This window comes from Microtus oregoni, unplaced genomic scaffold, assembly GCF_018167655.1.
Source record: "Microtus oregoni isolate MIOR12 unplaced genomic scaffold, Mior012 000000F_ref0000247, whole genome shotgun sequence".
Taxonomy (NCBI): domain Eukaryota; kingdom Metazoa; phylum Chordata; class Mammalia; order Rodentia; family Cricetidae; genus Microtus; species Microtus oregoni.
Genome location: NW_024543059.1, coordinates 30,860,302 through 30,883,010, shown reverse-complemented (window position 1 = coordinate 30,883,010; position 22,709 = coordinate 30,860,302). Strand labels below are relative to the sequence as shown.

Sequence of the window (22,709 nt, the reverse complement as noted above, 5' to 3'; positions counted from 1 at the left end):
AATCTTTGGTTCATCCTGAAGGTGGGCGGTAGTATCCATTGACATCTGGAGTCTCTGTGTCTCTGAAAAATGAGAGGAAACGGGACCAGAATGATGGCTCCTGCTAGGTGATCAGAAACACATTTTGACATTGTGTTTTCATAGATCTAATTTTGCAGGTGCTGATATCTGCTCTGATTTCAGATGGCTACCCCAAAGAAGAAATGGTGTACCGCTGGAGGAAGAACTCGGTGGAGGCAGCAGACCAGAAGTCATGGCGGCTCTATCAGTTCGACTTCATGGGCCTCAGAAACACCACGGAAATCGTGACAACGTCTGCAGGTAGGAGCCCTGACAGAGAGGTCAGTGACCTTCATCTCCCGTTTGCCAAGCTCCTGCCAGGCCCTGGTGAATTTCCATTGCATGCTTAAATGATGAATCTTACGTAGCCAGGAGCACTCAGGACCATATTTAAGAAAATACAGCTGATTCAATAATGAAAATACATTAAAGGTTTAAGATGGGGTAAGATCAGAGCAATTGGAACTGACTTCTATTTTTGAGTAAATTCTGTGGAGGTGTGATATCTGTGAACCTAACCAGGCTGCTCAGAACTGCCTGGTTTATGTAATCCTAGCTGGGGACTGGGTGACTTGTGAATCTGTTTTATTTCTATTTATTTATTTTTTAAAAATCTATCTTTTTCATTTTACATACCAATCCCAGTTCCTACTCTCTTCCCCTCCTCCTGGTCCCTCCACCTTTCTCCCCTCCCCACCCCAATGCTCTCTTCAGAGAGGGTAAAGCTTCCCATGGGGATTCAGCAAAGTCTAGCACTTTGCTTTGAGGAAAGACCAAGGCCCTCCTCATTATATCTAGGCTGAATAAGGTATCCATCCTAAGAGAGTGGGTTCTAAAAAGCCAGTATAAGTAGTAGGGATCACTGCCAGTGGTCCCACAGTCTGCCCCAGCTATCCAACTGTCACCTACATTTAGAGGGTCTAGTTTGGTTCTTTCCCTGTCAGGCCAGAATTTGTGAGCTCCCATTATTAGCTCAGGTAACCTGTTTCAGTGGGTGTCCCCATCATAGTCTTGACCTCTTTTATTGTATTCTCACTCCTCATACTCTTCAACTGGATTTTGGGAGCTCAGTGCTCTGCTGTGAATCTCCGCCTCTGCTTCCATCAGTTGCTGGACAAAGGTTCTATGGTGACATTTAAGATAGTCAGCAATCTGACTACAGGGCAAGCCCAGTTCAGGTACCCTCTGCTCTATTGCTTGGGGTCTTAGCTGGGGTCATCCTTGTGGATTCCTGGGAATTTCTCTAGTGCCAGGTTTCTTGCTAGCGCCATAATGGCTCCCTCTATCCAGATATCTCTTTCCTTGCTCTCATCTCTGTCTTTCCCCAGTCTCAACTATCCAGTTCCCTCAAGTTCTCCTCCCCCTCCCAGTCTCCCCTCCTCCTCCCCTTCTGCCCTCCCTTCTTTCCTCACCCCCATGCTCCCAATTTTCTCAGAAGATGTCTTCTATTTCCCCTTCCCAGGGGCATCCCAACGATGCAGATTCTGTAACATCCCCTCTCCTAAGACTTAGGTGCCATTGAGAATTCTCAAATAAAAGGAGCTGGTGAAAATGTCCTTTAATAATAGGTTCTACTCTTTATTATTATAAAATTTAAGACAGTTCTGAATTTATTATAACATTGAGAACAATAATTATCAATTTTATATCGTTGTGATTATTTACTCCTAATGTATAGCACCAATTATATGACAGGTGAAATGCATAGATTAACTTAATTTTTTATGTCTGTGACCTTCTTCCTTGTACTAGGTATTTAGTTGTTATAATCAACTATCTTTCAATTGTCTTTCTTCTGGCAAATATAAAGATAAGATCTTGCTATTTGCTAATGTGAATAGGATTTGCTCTGAAAATCCCATAATAAATTATTTTATTGATGACTAGAGTAATATATCAAATTTGTAATTGTAATATATCATCTTAAAAGTAATTAAACAATTAAGTATATCTAATGACAAAAATTGCATAGTAGACATATGCATATTCAAAAGGGTCCTGAAGAGCTACCTGATAAACTATGAAAGGGTTTTCTCTTTTTCCTTATGGAGTTGAGCATTGCCCCTCCAAGGTCTGTAAAGAGTTGTGTTGGGATTTTGTTGGGGATTGAGTTGAATCTGTAGATTGCTTTGGTGGGATAGACATTTTTACTATGTTAATTCCATCAATCCATGATCACGGGAGATCTTTCCATCTTCTGATATCTCCTCCAATTTCTTTTCTCAAAGACTTGATGTTTCTGTCATACAGGTCTTTTACTTGCTTGGTTAGTGCTATCCCAAGATATTTTATATTATGTATGACTTTTGTGAAGGGTGTTGTTTCCCTGATTTTTTTTTCTTAACCCATTTATCATTTGTGTATAGGAGGACTACTGAGGTTTTTTTTTTTTATGTTAATCTTGCATCCAGCCACTTCACTAAATGTGTTTATCAGCTCTAGAAGTTCCCTGGTAAATTTTTGGGATCACTTACATATCATCTACAAATAATAATACTTTGGTTTTGCCTTCCCAATTTTTATCTCCTTGTTCTCCTTCAGTTGCCCTGTTGCTCCAGCTAGAACTTCAATTACTATATTGTATAGATATGAAGAGACTAGACAACCTTGTCTTGTTCCTGATTTTAATGGAATTGCTTTCACTTTTTCTCCATTTAATTTAATGTTGGCTATTGACTTGTGGTAAATTTCCTCTATTATGTTTAGATATGTCCCTTGTTTCCCTAATATCTACTAATCTCTTTGATCAAGAAGGGATGTTGGATTTTGTCAAAGTCTTTTGCCAGCACCTTAGATGATCATGTTTTTTTTTTTTCTTCTTTCAGTTTGTTTATATGGTGGATTATATTGACTGGTTTTTGTATGTTGAACCATCCTTGGGCCTCAGCAATGAATCTATTGGATCATGGTGGATGATCTTGATGTGTTTGGTTTGGGGGTGTTTTATTGGCTGTTTTTGCATCCATGTTCATGAAGGAAATTGGTCTATAATTCTCTTTCTTTTCTAATCTTTGTGTGATTTGGGTGTCAGGGTGATAGTGGCCTCATAAAAGAAATTAGGCAGTTCAATAAAGTAAATTAGGTAGAAGTTGGGAGATATTTAATGACTGGTTCTGTAATCAGGAACAATGTATGAGAAAAGAATATAAAATAAGTAAAATAATATAAAGATAAAAGGGGAATAGTCCTTACAGGGCAGGTGTCACTGTGGTTTAAGAGGTAGATTGGTTTACTGTTAAGTGATAAAAGATGGGAGGATGAAGAGTCATGACTTCGTTCAGTGGACTGGGGAGGCAGCAGTCCATGTTTGAGAAATGGCTTCCCAGTTCTGACATTCTTTAGATTTCACAAAAATGCATATTTTACTAACCAAAACCCAAGAGAAAAACCTCATAAGGAGAGAAAGAGACCAAGAGATGAATAAGAAAGTGAAGCTACCTAACAATGGCTTTAGGATGAAAATAACGTATTTCTAAGACAAAAGAAGATGGGTTGGGTGTGATATCACATTGTCTTTAATCCCAGTACTCAATAGGCCGGTGAATCACCAAGTGTTCAAGACCACCCTGGTCTGTATAGCAAGTCCTTGTCCCAAAAAGGGAAAGTATGGATACTGATGTTTGGATTTTTGAAAAAGAAATACAACCATTTAGAAATGTAAGAAAGAACATTCTGTAATTTTTTAATTGAGAATGCAAAAAAAAGATCAACTAAAATAAGAAGTGAGAAAATATGGGAATAAACATAAAAGCTAACCATTAGGAGACATCAAATTATATAATAATTTAGAGCTAAGCAGGCAATAAGTGGGAGAGATGACACATGAAGTTTTCATGTAAGAGTCTTTGGTTTCAAAAACAAGTAAAGGTAATTAGAGCCCCAGGAACAGAGCTCATAGACAGTGAGTTAAAAGAGAGAAAATGTATCTTAAATTGAATTTTCAAGTTCAGTAAAGTGTCCAGTGCAAAGGGTCAATGCAAAGGATGTTCCCAGACTGTGTAACGGCGGACTAGAAGTGTGTCTCTCAGCATCTAGAGGAAAAGACTGAAGCAAAGCTAATACAGATGTCTGTAGTAATAGGAGCGGCGGGGCTGCGTCCCAGCACCCCAGCCGCCTGGCTAGCTTACACCCCGAAATAATTACACAGACACTGTACTCTTTTAAACACTGCTTGGCCCATTTCTATCTAGCCTCTTCTAGGCTAATTCTCACATATTAATTTAGCCCATTTCTAATCATCTGCATAGCACCGCTAGGTGCGCTTACCGGGAAGATTCTAGCCTACGTCCATCCTGGGTCGGAGCTTCATCGTGTGTGTCTGCCCAGGAGCAGGGAGCATGGCGTCTCTCTCAGGTGTCTGCCCCCGAGAGGAGAGCTGTCGAGTCTGAGCTCACTTCCTCTTCCTCCCAGCATTCTGTTCTGTTTACTCCACCCACGTATGTTTTAACCTATGAGGGCCAAGCAGTTTCTTTATTGCTTAACCAATGAAATCAACAGATTGATATATTACACTCCCACATCAGATGTCTGACTTTGTACCAGAATAAATAACAACCTATTGAAATTCTAGGCTCGAACAGAGTCAAAGAGTTTTCGAGATAACAAAATTACCAATGGAAATAAAGAGAAAATAATCTTTTCAGACTTTAAGGAGAAAGAGTATGGTGCCGAGAGCTTCGTAATGAGCTGCCATCCTTTCAAAGACATTTTGAAGCTAACCCTTGCCCTGGCTGTATCAAAATTGTCCTAGATGACCATGAACCTTAGCCAACTTTTCTAAATAATATAGTCAGGACATGTGGTATTTTTTGGCTATGGTGTGTGATCATTTGGTGTGGTTCAGGCTTCAGGAAACTATGCAGGACAGGTTCAGGAACACATCCTGAGATATATTCAGAAATACATCCTGCAGAGAGCTAGGGATAAGAGCCATCTTCTAAAGACTCAGAACCATCTCTCAAGTGGCTAGATTGTAGTCACTAGGCTTCCAAACACACCATTGCATCAGATGGTGAGATCAAACAGAAGCCTGGGGCTCAAAAATTAATTGCCGTAGTATCTTTTCCTGGCGTGGGTTTCACTGGCAGCCTCCGGCGAGGACCTGGGGAGAGTCTAGTTGTCGGTCAGATGCTAAAGCATCGCCGTGTGATGACCACAGCTGATACTTCTGATGTTGATTCATGCTTGAAGTACAGAAGCAACTCTCGGTAATTGTCCAGAGTCCAAAAGCATCGCTGTGTGTATGAAGTTTCCATTGTCACCAGTGTTTAATACTGAGAACAAAGCTTTAAGCGGTTTCCCCAGCCACCCCCTCTAAGCACAGAGGGCAGGTGCTGCACCATGGGGCCAGATGGTCCTGTGTCCGCTGTGCCCCTAGCCTGGTATTTGGCCCTGGGCAGTTCCTGTGACCATCACAAGTGAGCTCCCTGATGCAATAGGAAATCTAAGTAATCAAACTGATAAAATGACGAATATCCTAGTACTCGCGATTAGGGAGCATTAAGTTACATAACGTTGAAGTTAGCTGAGGCGTGCTGCCTCCAGTACGCCTGGGCAAGGAGTAGAACGCTGAGCACGCTCGTTAGCTGAGAAGCGCTGACTCCAGTGTGTATAGAGAGAGCTGGTACACTCACCAGGCTCATAGCTGAGGAGCACAAACTCCGGTGTGAAGAGAGAGAGCTGGTACACTCACCAGGCTCTTTAGCTGAGGAGCACACACTCTGGTGTGAATAGAGAGAGCTGGTACCAGGCTCATTAGAAACCATCGGAAGGAAACATTGGCACCAGGACTGGAGTTTCGGCTTGCTGAGAAAGTTTCTGCTAATGTCTGATCACCAAGATTGTCCTTTTGTTAGGTCCTATTCCCATAACCAAAAGAGACAATCCTCTCATACAACAGGCCGTGAGGCCTATCCCCATATCACAGAGCATGCAGAGAAGGGGCAGCTCAAGGGGGCAGTGCAGGGTGATAAGCATCAAGTCCCTGTCTGCTAAAAGGTCCCTGGTTTTCTCAAGAAAACCATAATTCTGACCCTTGGGCAAGAAAGCAACAGTGATGGACTTAAAAACTAATTCTGCTGATATTTTTGCAGTGTGGATCTCCCGTCTGCCCAGCTGATAGACTACAGCTCCTGTGTCATTTATATTGTTGAAAGTGTAACCTGGGGCTGCGACCAGAAAGAGATTTCAGGTTGACAGCATATATGGAGCACGGAAGCCTGTGCTGTCAATGTCAGTAAAATCTATCTGTGGCTGGCTCTTCTTTGAGCTTGGGCCAGAGAAGGACATCCGCTATCATGAAAGGGCTTTTGTTTTGCTTTGTCTTGTTTGTTTTGCAGAAGTGTGTGAAGTGAATGAAGTCTTACTGGGGGTGGGGCAGGGATTTCGACCTCAAAATTCAGCCTCAGGCAGTTCTTGTGACCACAGCAAATGAAAAGGAAATGGCTGTTGAAGTTCAGTGAACTAACAGATGTCAAGTGCACAGTCGCTATCAGAAATAATGTCTGTCGCTATTGCCTGAATGCACTTCCTGTGAGGGAGGATCGAGATATTGATGCTTTAGCTGTCTTTAGGAAATAGTCCATTAATTCAGCTGCTAGCGTTTATTTCCGTGAGACACATCTGAACAGGGATCTATGGTGAGACTGTGTTTAAATACCTCTCATAGAATGAAGTGAAACCTTGCCCTCTTCACGTTTGCCTAAATGGAGTCTGGGAAATAAACCAGTCTAGGTTCGCAGTTATCCTTTCAAAAGTTGTGACAGCATCTTTGGCTACAAGATTGAGTGGAGAAAAAAAAAAAAAAAAACCTTCACCATCTACCAAGTAATCCTTCCTCTGCAATTCACAGAGGAAAGTGGGAAAAACCTCTGCTTGGTCTCATGAACCTCTCCACTGAAAGATGAAAATAGGTGGTTGAATTCCTAAAATAACTTATACATTCCTTTAAGATCCTGTCTAAACAAATATTCTTACCATCAAACCTAAAGGAATAATACAGAGGTGTGATTATTTGCTTGTAACATTTTGTGCTTTCGGTTTGGTCCGTGCCGGCCCGTTGAGCAGCGCAGCAGGTCAATGTCTTTATTCGTGGAGGGCTATAGGCTTGGCGGGTTGCAGACATGACCTCCGGCAGTACACTCCCTGTGAGCGTTGATGAGTTCAGGCTCTCTCGCTGTGACGCCAGTAGTTTTTACTAGGATATCACTGCCAGAAAGAGTTCATTTTACATAATGGACCTGACCCAGAGTTTTCAGAAAACCTAGCAAAATAATGAACCCAGCAAAGGCATTTGGATGTGAGACAACAAGGGGTGGGGGGGTTCCCACTGTGACAAGCTCCTACCTCAGAAGCCTGGGCAGCAGTGGGGAGGGGAGGACAGGACGACTGTGCTTACGGGTTTTCTTATCACTCTGACAAGCCCAAACTAGTCGTTTCCTTCTTTAAAGCTTTTTCAGTGGTGTAAGATTTGTGTGGTTTTGGTTTTTCCAAAGCTTGCTATCAGACCATGTCGGTCTTATCTACTGAACCTTGGCACTCAGGCGTGAAGTTCTTAAAGTAGAAGCTTCATTCAGAGCTGCGCAGTGCTGTGACTAGCCCTTTCATCAGGACTGATTATGCTGAACTTAGAACAAAATTTCTTTTATGAAAAGTAGCTTGCAGGCCCACAGTTTTAATGAGACTTGCAGGCGTAGCTGGGAATGCTGCAAGTCTCCCTAAATGTGTCTTCAGTAGAGGGATCCAGGATATTGGAACGTTTTTTTTTTTTTTTCTTTCCTTGTAATACATTTACAGATAAAAAGAGTTAGCAGAATGATACACTTTGGTCTGAGGACGGTATGAAGTTAGTATCACTGGAATGGAAACTGATCTGTCTTGGCGATTGCCCCCCACCCCATCAACTTTGCTGTGGCAATGTGTGAGTCTCTAGAAGGCAGAGTAGCGGATATGGATCCCAGTCTTTTCCTGGTACAGGCCTCTTACAGTTTTGATACATTTATTTACCTGTTTGTGTGGGTCTCCCTCCTCCCCATGGCCACTGGCCAATGAGAGAAGAGGGAGCAGACAAGACGAGCAGGGTTCAGAGGGCGGTGGAAATAGCTTTCCAGGAGATAGTTTCAGTGTTACAGCTTGATTTTATTTCAGAGTAAGGGGAATACGTAGAATGGAGACAGCAACAGGGGCATTACCTAATTGACATTTGGCAACACAGTCCTATCATATAGCTGGAGCACAAAGACCTAATTATCATATGGGGGGGCGGAGACTTTAAAGGGAACTGTGCTGGAGGTCACACTTAAAGACAAGTCAGGCATCCAAGAGCAGGGACAGCTTCAAAATAAGGTCAGGCATCCGGGCCTCGAGACACTGTCCAAATAACGTAGAGAGGGAGGAGTCCTCCATTTACACTGCACTCAGAGAGGTGTCTAGACATAGTAAACTGCAGCCTTAATAGCAGGGGACTCCAGCATGTTTGTGTCAGTGTGTGCCTGTATGTGAGTGACTATGCTGTGATACACACCTGGAAATCAGAGCCCAACTTCCATCATACAGGTTTCGGGGATTCAGCCCACCTGGCCAAGTCTGGTTACAAATGTCCTTGTTGCCTGAGCCACCTCATCAGCCCCACAGACTTTCTTTCCTAAGGTCTTTTTTGTTTGACGGAGGTCAAAATGTTTTTTAGGGAGGGAGTTTCAGAACACCACATTGGTTCCATGGAGTGCTGCTTTAAATAAGTTTGTTTTCTCCATGTAGAACAGACTGTGTTCCAGGTCTATGTTTATATTACTCTTATGTTGATGAAGGAGCCACTAACAACAAGGAATCTGCATTCACCTTGCACTGGGTGCCCTGACATGTCTGTCACCCATGAGATTCTGTCTTCAGTCCTGATACTGTACAACAGACCCAAGGAAGATGTGCAAGTTTATTGAGTAAGAAAGAGTAAGTAGTCAATTTGACCAAAGGAAAACGCTTACACTGTGTTGTAAGGTGAAAGACACTCTTGACATCTTTACCAGTTCTGTGCTGGCCATGGATTTGATGAAACAAAGCCAATCACAAAAGGCCATCTACCAGCATCTCTGCATGACAGTTGTAGGAGGAGGGCCCGCTTGTTCATCGCGGCCACCCTGCTAGCTTAGCCCCGAAATAACCACACAGAAATTGTATTCATTAAAACATTGCTTGGCCCATTAGCTCTAGCTTCTTATTGGCTAACTCTTATATTAATTTAACCCATTTATTAATTTGTATATCGCCACATGACAGTGGCTTACCGGCAAAGATTCTAAATGGTGTCTGTCTCAGGCAGAGGATCCATGGCTTTTCTCTAACTCCGCCTTTCTTCCTCCCAGCATTCATTTCCATCTTCTCCATCTACGTAAGTTCTGCCCTATCAACAGGCCAAGGCAGTTTCTTTAATCATCAACCAGTGAAATCAGCACATAGACAGAAGGACCTCCTATACCACAGTCACCTTCTAAAACCATTAGTACATATTCTAAAGGTTTAATATTGAGGTTTCTAAGCTTTATAAGCATAGAAAACATTTTGTAAACTTCCTCTAAGCCCTCTGTGTGTGTGTGTGTGTGTGTGTGTGTGTGTGTATTTCTCAAGTTCTATTTCCTTCAACTGTAAGGCATATTGATATAAAAAATTTAATGTTATGTTTTCACAAACTCAAAAGTGGAAAATTATGAAGATGAGAGTTTTTAAAACAAGACAACATCCATCAATTCTTCCTCACAGTGAAAACTACAGTGATAGTAAACATATATGTTCTAAAACAATGTTTAAATAGCTCAGACAGTTTACTATATCAATGTAGATGTGGAAGTATTTCATGAAACTTTGTATTATTGTTTCTGCATGAAAAAATTATAGGATATTTTTATTGCTTCAGAATAAAGGAGATAGAAAATGAAAATAAGGCAAAGACCCCTTTTCAGCAAATATTTTCTAAGCTGTCTCAAACACTTTTGATGATTCGGTGATATTTTTTAGCTATCTACTTGCCATGAATCAGGGTCCATCAAGATGCTCGGTACTGAGAAGTGAGCTGACATCAGACCCCTCCCACAGGAGCAGGGTACCTCAGCAGCTGAGCCTTCACAGCAGCTTAGTCTTTAGGTCCTTTCTCCTCCCACTCAGCTAACGTCAGATCCCTCCCGCTGGAGCTGGGATAGCACAGCAGCTGAATCTTCTTTGGGTCCTTACTCTTCCCACTCAGACAGAACAGTGGTTTCTGGGAAGCACTGCATCTTGGGAAGAGTGGCGGGAAGGGCTGGGGCATGGCCTGTGTGTTGAGAAGTTTTGAGCTCCTGGCTGTTAACCAGGGCACAGTGACTTCTCTAGTATGATGAATTAACACTTTAATTTTCCCAAATACCTCATCTGGATTAGATATTAGATCATGTGACTTTTCCATTTTAACCTGTTAACATGGTAGATGTTAAAACCCTGAACCGACCTCATTTCTGAAATTCCATCTGCTTGTCATATATAATTATTTGTATGCATCCGTGGTATATTATGTTGCTTATATCATAACTATCTGCTGGTATTGAAGAGGTATACAGTAATAATCATGAGGGATAGTCATCTCTAGTTTTCTTTCCCATGGTTTTGAGGTAAGAATGCAGGCTTTGTAGAGCAAAGAAAAAGCTATTTTTGTTCCTGATGTTTCCTAAAAGAGATCAAGTACAATTGATAAGTTTCCTTCTTTTGAGATTATAATTGGATCTCCCTCCTCTTTCCTTCCTCTTAAACCTCCCATGTGCCTCTCCCTCTGTTCTCCTTCATGGGCTCTTTTCTCATTAATTGTTATGACATAGGCACATGTATGGATCCTGATCACTCCACACAATGCTACCTGTATGTATGTTTTCAGGGCTGACTGTTTGGCTCTGGGCAACCAAATGCTTTTCCCCAGGGAAGCCCAGCTCTCCTGCTCCCAGCTTTCTTCAGCTGCTTAGAGTTCTTTGTGCAGGATTTTCCCCATCCACTTTAATCTACCCACTGATGTCATCCTTATTTAGCTCATTTTAGGCCGTCACGTTGGTGAGACTTGATTGGTGTCGCTGCTGACATTACTAGGAGATACAACAACACAGAAAAATCCCTGACGCCCAGGCTCTTAAAACCTTCCCTCCCTCTCCTCTGCAATGTTCCCCGAGCCTTAGGTGTGGGAGTGCATGGAAATTTATCCATTGGGTCGGAGCTCCACAACTCTGCATTTTTATATTGGAAACCTAGTTAATTACTCAGTGCTAGTGACATCAAGGAGGAGAACCTACACCCACAAATTTACTAAACCAGCATAATCCCTAACAACAATCTATAAATGTAGTTTTCACACCTCATCAAGGAAACTTCTCTTTGCAACAGCTGGAGATGGCTCCAGAAAACCACAACCAATTAAAATGCAGAATTAATTTTTCTTTGAATATTTATCATGTCTATCTGTGAGATAAATTTACACTAAAGATATCTTTGTGGAAATTTTTTAAAATTATAAACTCAATTTATTTTAATTCTCATCTCACCCCATTCAGAATGTCTATGATCAAGGAAGCCACTGAGAGCAAATACTGGTGAAGAGCTGAAGACAGGGGAACCCTTACCCACTCTTGATGGCATTGCTAGCGGTTGCAGCCACTGTGGACATCAGAATGGGGAATTCTCAAAAAAGCTGATTGACCCAGCTCTACCCACTCATTGGCATATACCCACAGGATTTGAAATTCCATGACAGAGTTCCTTGCTTAGACAAGTTCATTGCCCCTGTGTTCACAGTAGCTAAAGGATGGAAGCAACCCAACTGTTCTATAGCTGATGAATAAAGTATGGAAGTAACTCTCTCTCTCTCTCTCTCTCTCTCTCTCTCTCTCTCTCTCTCTCTCAATGCATGAATAGAACTTGAAAATAGACCGAGGTAGCCTAGACCAAGAACAGCAAACACTACACTTCTCTCTTATTTGTGGATGCTCACCCTGAATCTTTAGACTTAACTATATGACCTGAACAACTACAGCAGCCATGAAAGTGGATACAGAGAGAGTAGGAGTTCTAGATAGAGACGGGACAGGACACGGGAGTTACAGAAGAGCCAGAGGACGACATTGGGGGACTATTTCAACAGATGGCAGGAAAGATAATATAAAGGGAGAGGGAGGAATGAGAGATGGGTAATACTAAGAATGTAGCCATTCTTTAAATAGATAGTTTGTTTTCTTGAGATTTATTTCCTCGATCTCTTTGTCTATACCAAACATAAATCTTCTGTTAAATGTATACCTTGTGAACACTTCCCTCCCATTCTTTGGGATTCCTCTTCATGTGCTTGAAATTTTCCTTTTCTGTGTAGGTTTTTTTAATTTCTTAAGAGCCCATTTATTAGTTTCTGATCTTGCTTCTTCTGCTACTGGCATTCTGTGCAGAAAATTCATACTTATGCCTATAAGTTGAAGCTTACTCCCTGTTTTTCTACTGGCAGTTTGAGGGTATAAGGTGTAATGTAACTTAAGGTTGCTGATCTATTTGAAACTGAGTATTGTGCACAGCAACAGAGAAAGGTCCATTTTTTTCATGCATGTTAAAAATCATGTTTCCTGACATTGATTGAAGACTCTTTTCTCCAAAGTGTATTGCTGACACCTTTGTCAAAACTGTACTTGCATAGACTTAGGTCTGGATCCTCAATTATATTCCTGAGTTACATGTCTGATTTTGTGCCCATGTTGAGTGGATCCTATACTATGTCTCTAGTCTATAATTTGAAGTCAGACATGATGATGATTCTCACAGAATTATTTTTGATCAAGATTGTTCTTGTTTTCCTTGTTGTTCTGTACTTCTTCTGGAAGAATAATTGTCTTGCCAAGACTTGAAATTGGATCTGACACTTTCATGGACTGTGAGATGATGGTTTCTGCCAATTTCTTTGCACCAGGGCCCATGGCTTACTTCCTTCTTCCAAGAGTAAGCCACAAGGCTGGAGCTGTTTACCTTTGCCTGCTTCCTTTTGGTTCATTGCCCAGCTCACTCTCCAAACTTTTCAAACACTCTAATTTTGCAATGTTCCCAAAGTTATTTATCTCTTTTAAATAGATTCTGTGTTCTTTGACTCTTCTCTGTCACGGAGATCACCTTCAAGTCTTTCATTTTCCTGGAAGGTCCTGTCCTGTCATTTTAAATGATGTTGAATTGTCATTGTTATTTGAAGGCGTAAGTCACAAACAATCCCATACCAGTTTGGAATTATGATTATTAGAGATGTTATTTATTTTAAGGGGGAAAAACTTACAGATCACTGTCCCAGACAACAGCCCTCTGCACAATCAGGAATGGAGCCTACTCGCTGGAAGCAGAGCCGGAAGCAGAGCTGGAAGCCAGAGCGTGAGCAGAGGGAAGTGGCCAATTTTTTAAAGGGAGAGAGACCACACCCCAGGGGGCTGGTATCTCAGCGGCTATTGGCTGAAGGAGCAGAAGGAGCTACTGCAACACCTTCCCCTTTTGTTTAAGTAAGGGAGTTCTAAACCTACTATGAAATTATATACAATAAATACAAAAATCCTATTCTAAATAGCTTAGGTCTTGTATAATAAATAACTTGGACAAGTCATGAGAGGAAAGTAACTCTTGTTACTTTGTGTGCTTTGGGATTGTCCTGCCTGGTGTTGGAGCTTTGTGGATTAGTCAAATAACCTAGGTTTACCAAGATCTTGGTTCCTTTCCCGTGGTGTTTTTTTAACCCTGTTCAGGCTTTTAAACTCAAATTCCATTTTGTGTTTCATAGTGAATAATCATATTCACCTGTTTAGTGGTGCATTGGTTTGTTTGTCTGTTTGACTGTGGTCATCCAATGAGTTGCTTCATCTCTCTTACTAAATGGGTCTTTGGATTTCTTTCATTTCTTTTTGATTGTTTTTTTTTTAAATTCTGACCCGATTTTTATCTTTCATGACATCTACCGTCTCCATTGGAATGGTTACTTTATGAAGTGATTATTTTAATTAAGTTTTTTCATAACTAGCTCTGGTTCAGCTGGCTGTCTTTTCAGACTGCTATTTTTGATTGTTTTGTAGGTACTATAATTTCACAGGCAAGCTATGCATGTTTTGTACTGAAGCAGATATTGAGAAAAGCATATTGCATGCTTGGAAGTGGGTTGAAGAATTGAATGACTTTCAGTGAGACTAAAAGCACATTTAGTCAAAAGTTCAGTGATTGTGGCCGCTCTTACAGGTATCCTGACTTCAACTCCCAACACCCATGTCACATAGCGGACAAGTGCCTTTAACCACGCACACATATGCATAAATAAAATGCAACCTTTTAAGCGTCAGGTCATCTTTGTCTCTTGCTTCCCACTTTTCTCTGCATCTTCCTTTCTGCTCTTCTTAAAGCACATCTTTTGCCCTGTCTGTGCTTTGATTTTACTCCTGACCTTTGGCCATGTTTGTTATGCTGGGTGTTGGGGTGAGGGAGAACTCGGATATCACCTGGTGTTTTAACATAGGACCTAGTGTTAGAGAGGATCTGTGCTTGTGGGTCTTGTTCTTGAAATCACTCCCATTCCTCTTTGAGATACAATGCTGGCCTTGCCAGGTAGTCTTGCGTCTCTCTAATCACATGGTGTTCTGTCTTTCCCAGATGCCCTGCCCCTAGCCTCAAATTGTGGTAGGTTTCCACCTCTGGCTTAGTGAATGAGTTTGGCTGTCCTTGCTCCTCTGCATTGGAACATGTAGAGGGAAAGGCGTGGATTTTCTGCATCTCTCTCGGTAGCCCCATGGGGTGGCTCTTTGCAGAATCTTCAGTCTTTCTTGGAAAAATCTGAAAATTCTCTGGAGAGAAAAACAAACAAACAACTAAACAAACTATAGGAGGAAGGGGAAATGTGGCTAGAAAAAGGCTCCACACTTTCATGATGCCTCACAACTAGCATTTCACAAGTCAGATGTAAGGTGATGCTGCATGTCATTGCTGGATAATAACATGTTTGGTTGTGTTTTATTCCCCCCCCCCCAGGTAAGCAGTGCTTAGAGACAGCATCTTGTCACTAGTTTCTAGCTTCATAATTTGGACTAGTCTTTTGTCCTGAAAACTTATCTCTTCGATGGGTACAATGAAAGTTGTTAGCTTGCAATCACTATAGACAGGTGAAGAGGTTGCTCCAATTGGCCAAGAGTAGATTACGTCATCCACGTATCAATCTCCCATTTCTTTCACCAGCAGATGCTCTATTCAAATGGATGCACCGTGAAAGGGTTGGTCTCGATCAAACTAAAAATTTTTGTAAAGTCTTAGAATTATGAAAACCCTCTAATAAAGAGTTGGGGGCTCTAGTTTTAAAACCTTAATGAGTATTTCAGTATAGAAAAAATTCAGACTTACAGAAAAATTGTGCAGACAGCATAGGGTCCTTTGGCACCTCGGACCCAGTTTCCTTGCTGCTCTAGGTTGCTGTAGCACATTTGAAAACAGACAAGCTAAGGTCAAGTCAGCATTATTAAGGAGACACCATAATGGCCAGGTTTCCTCGTTTTCCTCCACAGTCCTCCTTTTAGCAATGACAGATATCACGCTGCATTTAGTGACCAAATCTTCCTGGGTTTTAATGGCTGTGAAAGTCTTTCTGAATCTATTTGGTTTTAGTAAACTTGGCCGTTTGAAGAATCCTGGGAATATGTCATGAGGGTTACACTTCTGACAAGTAGTGTATGCTGGGAGCTTCCTCAGACCCCACCCACCAATCTGAAAGAGTGGGAAGTGGGAGGACCTTGGTGACCAGCGTGAGCCTGTCCGCTGGCCTTGGAAACCTGTCACTCTTGCTTTCTTCATTAAGCCTCCACAAATTTCCTTCAGATACATGTGTCTTGTTGACCTCTGACCTCTGACCTCTGACACCTTCTACATCTTCTGTGGGTATCTCATCTTTTGCATCTTTCCAGATTCTCTCCATCATTAAGATTCTGGGATAGGGGCCTCCCCTGTAATCTCATTTCCTTTTTGAAACCACCAAAGTGGTGATGTTCAGTGCGTGTATTGAATACTGCTTTCTTGTTTTTAACATAAGAGTACAAGGTCTCTGGTACTTCAGACTTTGAAGCTGAAGTAAGAGTTCCATGCAATTTTGATGCAACATCGTCCCATGCTCTTGACCCTTCATCTAGTTAGAAACCAACACGGGACTGCTATGTCTGGTATAAACCAACACGGGACTGCTATGTCTGGTATAAACACGGTTCTAAACATAGATGTCTGCAACTTAAACATGTAAGAAAATGGTTGTATCAGAAGGGAAATGGTCTCACTAATATTTAAACATTAAAATCTATTTTTAAAAATCATTCAGTAACAGCTGCTTAACAATCCAAATAATTATTCTAAAGATTTTCTAGAACTTAATTGTAACATAATCATATTAGCTAATTAACTTTTTACATGGTTGGTGTACTTAAATTTCCCCATGTTTTGCTAATTCTAATAACTATTATTTTAAGATTAAAATGACCTTGGGCATGAAGTAAAACCAGATTTTAATGAAGTTATTGCATGCTTCTCTTTTAAGATATGTGATGGGGCTGGAGAGATGGCTTAGCGGTTAAGAGCACTGGCTGCTCTTCCAGAGGTCCTGAGTTCAATTCCCAGCAACCACATGGTGACTCACAACCATCTGTAATGAGGTCTGGCGCCCTCTTCTGGCATGTGGGCATACATGGAGGCAGAATGTTGTATACATAATAAATAAATGAAATCTTTGAAAAAAAAGATATGCAATGCTTTCTTTTTGTTTTAAGTGACTGTGAAGACAGGATGATGAAGACATGGGTAGGGGTGCACACAACATATAGAGATGCCTGTGTCTTCTCCCTGAAGTGGCGCAGTGAGGCAGAACCGACATTTTGCCATGCACCATGCTCTAAAAGCAATGGAATAATTGCACATGAAAATGGACATTTCGTTTCTGCTGTTATTGAAGACAAAAAGCCTTAGAATGACCAAGCTCTGTTTGAGGGCTGAAGTTCCTTTGTAACTCTTGATGCAATTCTGCAGCACATAGATGGTCTCTGAACAGCCTCTTATCAGATGACCTGCCTGTTAGAAGATGTGCGTGCCTGTCTCCAACCGATAAACATGTGTCAGTGTGTCCTTTACACGGCACAGTAACGTATTTACAAAGTCACAGGCGTGATGCAGCTCAACGGCACCAGCATTTGACGCTTTTTCCAACTGGTGTCCCTGGACTTGTAGTTTTCATCCAAGTAACTTAGTTAGAAAATGAAATTATAAATCCTTTCCCCCACTCTATATTAACCCATGGATGTCATCTTGATTTGGGGAATGCTTTATTGCAGGTGATTATGTTGTCATGACGATCTACTTTGAACTGAGTCGAAGAATGGGCTACTTCACCATCCAGACGTATATCCCCTGCATCCTGACTGTGGTTCTGTCCTGGGTGTCATTTTGGATCAAAAAAGATGCGACACCAGCAAGGACCACATTAGGTAAGCTGCAAATAAAATTTCATCCACCATTCTGTGCAAGGTCAATGCAGAAGCATTCACAAAATATCTTAATTAAAGAGAATTCAAATATAATTGATTTAAGAGCTATGTGAATTTTTCTCACTATTCAAGTTTGGTCTCTCCTCTCTCTCTCTCTCTCTCTCTCTCTCTCTCTCTCTCTGTCTCTCTCTCTCTCTTTAATTAAGTTTTATTCAGTCAAAGTGTGCATCAGAAAAATAGGCAGTTTTCTTCCAAGGAGGTTTCAAATATTTAATTTTTATAAAACTCACTTGTTAGAATATAGAAAATGTTCAGATCCTCATTGCTGATTCACTATTAGAGAAGTTTCTTGTTTCTTAGAATGGGCTCCATATAAGAAATTATATATAATTTAGCTAATGCATATAATTTATAGTTTATAATAATTTATAATTATATGCATTAGCCCATGGTGGACAGAGCATGATTTCCCAGCCCAACCAAGTTAACTTGGTTTTAGGCTATGGCGCGGGGATAAAGGCCTGTTGCATAGCTGCACTGATCTTCACAATCTGTTGGTCCTCAGCACTCTTGGCTTCAGTGGCAAAGGTGCTGTGCAGTAGGCGGCTTCCTCGGCATCCACCCAAGCCATGTAGCTCTCGGCTATCACACTATAACATCTGCTTGTCCAGGGCATTGTGGTTTCTGCTGGCCACCGGATACAATCTGCTGCAGTTTGGAGTCTTAACGCTTGTGCTCCTAACTGTCCCCTCTTCCTAGCTCTGAAGCAGACTCCCAGGTCGGCTCTCACAGTGGTCTCTGTGCCAGCATAAACTCTAAAGCCTGCTCAGGCCTCAGATATGCTCTGGTTCTTCATTAATCTTTGAAAATTTTGGAAATTCAGATCCCAAGAGCAAAGATCTCACACTGTGACCGAGGAGCTCTCTGGCCGAGAGTACATCTAAGCCTAGCATGAGCATCTACCATTCTTTGCAAAATAATAATTCTACATTATTTGCAGAATGTCCCAGTTGAAAATAATAGGAAAAAGCATTTCGATCTTCTGAGGACGTGAAAGTATTTTTTTGAGACTCTCGTACATGGCAAGTTCTGCCATGGTCCCGTGTCTGATTAAAAGCATGAAATTGACTAATTCAAAGATCCTGGTAGGCCCTGCATCATGCCTTGGTGGCTCAGTAGAGCTGACCCTGTTGGCAGGGATGTGGGTGAGTTAGCCCCAAGGGTGTGAGCCTGGGAAAGCTGACCCCATTACTAGTCTGTCACATGGCAGCATGAGCAAGAGGGAGATGCCTCCCTTGACCCTGCAGCAGATGAGGGAGCTAACCCTCCCCCTTCCCAGCTGCAGCACTCAGGAAGGCTGGCCCTGCACCTCACCTGGGCAGCACAATAGAACTGACTGTATTGACAGGGGTGCAGATGAGCCCAGTCAGGAAACATGACCATGGGAGCTCTAGCCCTCGACCCCACCACTCATCTGCCAGATGGTTGCTCCAGTGAGGGAAAGATAACCCGCCCCCACCCTTCAGCCTCCTGAGGCAGTTGGGAGAGCTGTCCTAAGGGAATAATGGGAGAGCCGGTCCTGCCCCTCCACCAGGTGCAACACTTGGGAGAGTGGCCCCTGCTCCTCTCCTCAGCAACACAGTAGAGCTGGCCCTGGTGATGTAGGTGTGGGTGTGAAAACAGGAGAACTGGTCCCGCCGCTTGCTCCTTGCTGTGTAAGGTGAACATCGGGGAGCTCACCCTGGTGGTGGGGACAGGGAGAGACTGCGGGCCTGGAACCAGGGTTGTGTTGGCAGAGCTTGTGAAGGAGCAGGTCCTGCAGATCCAAAGCTTCGGGATCTCCATGACACAGGGCAACAATGGGATATCCAAGCGGAGTCCCAGTGAGGGCCCAGTATCCACGGCATAGCAGAAATCAGAGGCCTCGAACCAGACCAGTCACTCTTTGCAATGAACACTTGCAAGTAAAGATACGTAAACTGAATGGCTTACTGTGTGACTCACTGAATCACACTGCAGCATCTACGATGAGATTTTTCTTTTCTCTTAAATGTTTTTTTATTGGCGGGGGAGGTCGCAAGAGCCGAGGGTGGATACGAAGGGATGGGAAGATGGGGAGATGAATGGGATAGAATTACATGATGTGCAAGACACAAAGAATAAGTAGAAAGGGAATTTTTAAAAAGTACAAGCAAAGATCCCGCTGGATGAGGTACTCTGATGTCATACTCTGGTTGACACTTTAATTCCCTAGAAGATATGCTTCCCCTGTGTATATCTGTCTATCTATGGCATGTATAGAAAACATGTTAAGCAGATTCTCAGTAGTTTTTGAAGTACATGTCTAATTTGCTATGGTCTAAATTCAGCACCGAAATACACCTTTTGAGAAAGGATCCTGACTTTTAAACAGTAAGGCCTTCCCACATTTGTTCTATGTGATTTTGAAGGACCCAGAGGCATTTATGTCTATGATGAACAACAGCGAATACGTCCTTGCTCTCCGTGTGCTGAGGCTTGAATCTGGAGGGCTGCCTATGATCATGACTTAGTCTTCTTTCTCTGGCGCTACTGCCATGGAACCTTTAGGAGAAGAGGCCTGACTGCCAGAAGAAGGTTGTTAAGTAGGCCTCGGGAGGCTGCACCCAGTTCTAGTCCAGCCCCGTTGCCTGCTGATGGTTTACTCTCCCTGAGAGGAGCTCTGTAATGTGCTTCCTGTTGTGATACCAACGCGAGATCCCCCACAGGGTCTAATGTCCAGACGGTAGCGCTGTTTCGGGACGTTCAGAAATTTTGGGACACGTGTCAGCGAGGGCAGGTATATGAGGGGTAAGTCTAGTGTAACCGAGCTTATCAGAGCTCCCTGCTGCCTCATCGGCTGAGGTGTGAACACCTGCATGAGCCTTGCCCCAGTTGCCATACTATTGCTGCCATGCTGAGTTAACATCCTATGCTATGAGCCAAGATAGAACGTCCTTCCTGGACCTTGCACGTGCCAGACATTTGACAGCGTGATAAAAGAACAAGCTAACGAGCTATGTTTCTGCTCAATGGAAGAACACCCTGTGGCTAATGGACCTGGCAAAGACTCTCCGTATACAAAAGTTCGCTTTACACGGAACACACTTGGATGGTAAAGTCGAAGGTGTGCAATTTCTAGAGGAAAACTTATGAATGTAATATTGGATTATATAAAAAATTTCTCAAAAAACAAAAAGTTTAAATGAAGAAAACAAGAATATTTAGAACACAAAAGATATTTGAATAAATGCGTACTTCATGTTATTGGACAATATAGACCACCATGAAGATTTACTAGTTGTATATAATAAACGCATCTGAACATTCCTTCCCATTTATCTTTAGCAAAATTGTATGGGGCTAGGAGAAATTTTGACTATATGTAAGACACCTTGTATTATTGGCTTCTGACAAAATATAATAACTTTTTTAGAAAATGCAATTTTTATTGATTTTATTGAGCCATACATTTTTCTAACAGCTTTTAATTACTGTAGAATAATACTTCTAATCACAGACACTATTTCCCCGGATATCCAAAATGCAATCAAAAGTCACACCATCAAACATGTCAATTTGGAGGTAGCAAAGATACTGGCATTGCATGAGCAGGCTTCTCAGATGCTAGCGAGAACATGTCTGATGAGCACGCTTGAGGTGAATGAATGAAGGAGCACAGCTCATGAAGACAGAACCGTGCAGTGGAGAACCATGTACATGTTTAGGACAGGTGACACTGTAGTGAAAGAAATAACTCACAAGATTGAGCATGCCAGGGGAAAGGATCTGTGGACTTCAGTGTAAATCAAGAAAAAATTGTGCCACAAGCAGAAGAAATAGACTGAAAAAGTATGAACACATCATCCCTAGAGCCTGTGAAATACCGAAGAGTAAAGTCTAATATTTCTACCATAGATGCCCTAGAAGAAGCCCATTAGGCTGAAAATGTACTCAAAGAAATAGTAGTTAAATATTTCTCCAGTTTTCCAAAAAGCAGACAGATGCGTATATTCATGGAACTAAGTAAATTCCAAACATGATAACTCCAAGGAATTTCATGCTAAGACAAATTATAATCAAACTCAAAAATGGAAAAAGATTCTTGAAAGTAGTAGAGAAAAAAAAAAAAGACAAGATTCTTCTTACAGGGCATCACAGCCTGAGCCTGAATGACAATGGGTTCTTGTTGAAGCGGTCTCTACCGAAGGAAACAGCCTCTCAACCTGAATTTTACAACCATTGAGAATCTAATGTGGCCTGAATAAGCTTTAACTCTTTAAAGAAAATATTTAGGACAACTACATTGTAATCATAGAAAAGTAAAAAGCAACCAGGTGTCTACATTTTGTTGAAAAAGGGATAAATCCTGTGTGCACACTAGTTGAAGGACCCCTTGACAGGCTGTGCAATGTGACACTCCCTTATATAGTACACCATACAGTGCGCTCAGAGACATCATAGGGCCTGCAGGTGCTGCCAAGGGCCTTAAAATCTGAAACCATCAAGAAGGAAGTCTACAGATGATTGTGGTAACTTACAGACAGCAGGAAGGAAAGTCAGAAACAAGAAGACAAACGGAACAAATGAAACACAGAATGAGGCACGATCGTGTGTCCTATGATTTAATAGCTGTGTGCAGTGTGAGCCACTAAGGTTAACCAATTACAGCGGAGAGGTTCTGAGTGGGAAGTGTGAAAACTAGTCCCTGCCTAGTTTCAGAGAGGGCATCTCAGAGTGATGCTGGGACTGAGTACAGAAGGGCCAGAGTTTACACAGCAAGCAGGCAGGAAGCCTGGTGTGCAGAGCGGCATAGGACATCCGGGAAGGCTAGAGGCTGCGTCTCTATCTAAAAGCACTGTAAAGGTGAAATGCCAAACAAGCAGTGAATGATGAAAACCTGTCTTACGGGTGTTCCTAGATGTAGGATTGTATCGTGGTCCCGTAACACATCAGAAATGCGGTCGGGACATGTGCTGGAGGTGCCTCCCCTCCTGACCCTCCAACTCATCCTGCACACAGTGGTGTTGGTTGCTCCTCTCCTGACTGCAGCTGATCACGCTGCACAGGCTGCTCTGCCACTGTCAAGTGCCATGGGGCAGCCGCCACATATCACCT

The 22,709-nt window shown here is 42.1% G+C and overlaps 1 protein-coding gene across 2 annotated transcripts in view; it reads left to right on the top strand.

Annotated features, from left to right (window-relative positions):
* The window catches only part of Gabrg3 (gamma-aminobutyric acid type A receptor subunit gamma3), a 490,239-nt gene that overhangs the window by 454,963 nt on the left and 12,567 nt on the right, over nt 1-22,709 (top strand). For both annotated transcript variants that reach the window (XM_041649068.1, XM_041649075.1), the window contains 2 exons: nt 184-321; nt 17,421-17,573. In XM_041649068.1, coding sequence (XP_041505002.1) covers nt 184-321; nt 17,421-17,573 — 291 coding nt within the window. The remainder of the gene's footprint in view (nt 1-183; nt 322-17,420; nt 17,574-22,709) is intronic.